The sequence below is a fragment of the Arachis ipaensis genome, chromosome B08, assembly GCF_000816755.2.
Source record: "Arachis ipaensis cultivar K30076 chromosome B08, Araip1.1, whole genome shotgun sequence".
In the NCBI taxonomy this organism is placed as follows: Eukaryota; Viridiplantae; Streptophyta; class Magnoliopsida; order Fabales; family Fabaceae; genus Arachis; species Arachis ipaensis.
This window is the reverse complement of record NC_029792.2, coordinates 121407722-121408969: the sequence shown is the minus strand read 5'-3', so window position 1 is coordinate 121408969 and position 1248 is coordinate 121407722. Positions and strand designations below refer to the sequence as shown.

General features: G+C 39.6%; 1 protein-coding gene across 1 annotated transcript in view; it reads left to right on the top strand.

The window, feature by feature from the left end:
• LOC107613079 (eukaryotic translation initiation factor 2D) overlaps positions 1-1248 on the top strand; it is a gene marked incomplete at its 5' end in the record, with an annotated part of 17503 nt that overhangs the window by 5563 nt on the left and 10692 nt on the right. The window contains 3 exon segments of the mRNA XM_016314928.2: positions 317-507; positions 606-700; positions 821-1243. Coding sequence (XP_016170414.1) covers positions 317-507; positions 606-700; positions 821-1243 — 709 coding nt within the window.

The following is a 1248-nucleotide window of genomic DNA, read 5'->3' as shown; positions in this document are numbered from 1 at the left end:
GTATGGTAAGATAAAGCAAATCCCCAACATGATAAAGTTCCATCCTCTTGTTTTGTCAGCTTGTAGCTTGGTTATTATTGCTGATGGTTATTATTGCTGCTAGTGCTATAAATCTATAATATACAAGAAAAGTTTTCTTCTTCAATATTATTCATGTCTGCTTGCTGAGGCCTAAGAGTGAGCCTTAAGTAGATGTATAAAATATTTGTCATAGCACTCTTTGATCTCTGACTTATAAAGAACATTAGTTTGGGTGCATGTCTATAACTATAAGTTAGCATATTTTTCACCCTATTTTGCTATTTTTTGGCTGCAGTTTATGCTCTATGGACAGTCCCTGAGCTTCTGCCTGCTTTCATGCTGAAGGGTGGCGAAGTTTCTCGGTTTGTTATAGGTGGAGCAGACTTGATGTTCCCAGGCATAAGTGTGCCTCCTGAAGGTCTTCCATCATTTGCGGCAGGGGAACCATGGGCAGTGAAAGTACCAGGAAATCCTGCTCCAATAGCTGTAAGTTCTTTACATTTCTTGCGCCACCGCTATAAGATCCTGTCATAATATTTTTTAATTCGGCAGTCATTCTTAAAATTTCATTCATTCTTATGAAGGTTGGGAGTACCACAATGAGCAGCACTGAAGCATTAAAAGCTGGATTACGTGGAAAGGCGTTAAGAATAACTCATTATTATCGTGATTTGCTATGGCAAGTACAGCAAGACTCTCTTTCTCTCTTTGTCTATATGTATAAGCAGCATTCCACTCATAATTGAAGGTTTCTTATTTTTTATTTTTATTTTCCTGTTTGGTTGGATTTTATTTTCAGGGAGTCAGTTGAGGGCTGTTATGTGCCCAATGCAGGTTTTTTTGAAGATGCTGTATTTGAGGATCCTGCGTCATTATCACCCCCTCAGAATTCTGATTCTACTGAGGATGCTTGTGAGACGTCAAATGATCAAGAGAACAACATCAAGAATATTGAAGAGCAGTCTGTCGATGCAAATGAGTTGCAAGCTGATTCCAGCGCTGCATTGACGACACCCAATGCTGATGAGAATGAAACTGCAACTGAAATAACTGCGGGCATGTCTGAGCTGAAGCTACCGGATTCTGGTTCTGCTAATGACCTAAATGAGCAACATAATCTATCAACTGAAGAGATAGATTTGCTGTTAGATAAATGCCTTCTACAAGCATTGCATACCACTGTGAAGGACAAAGACCTTCCCATTCCTGGAAGCACTTTATGGTGGG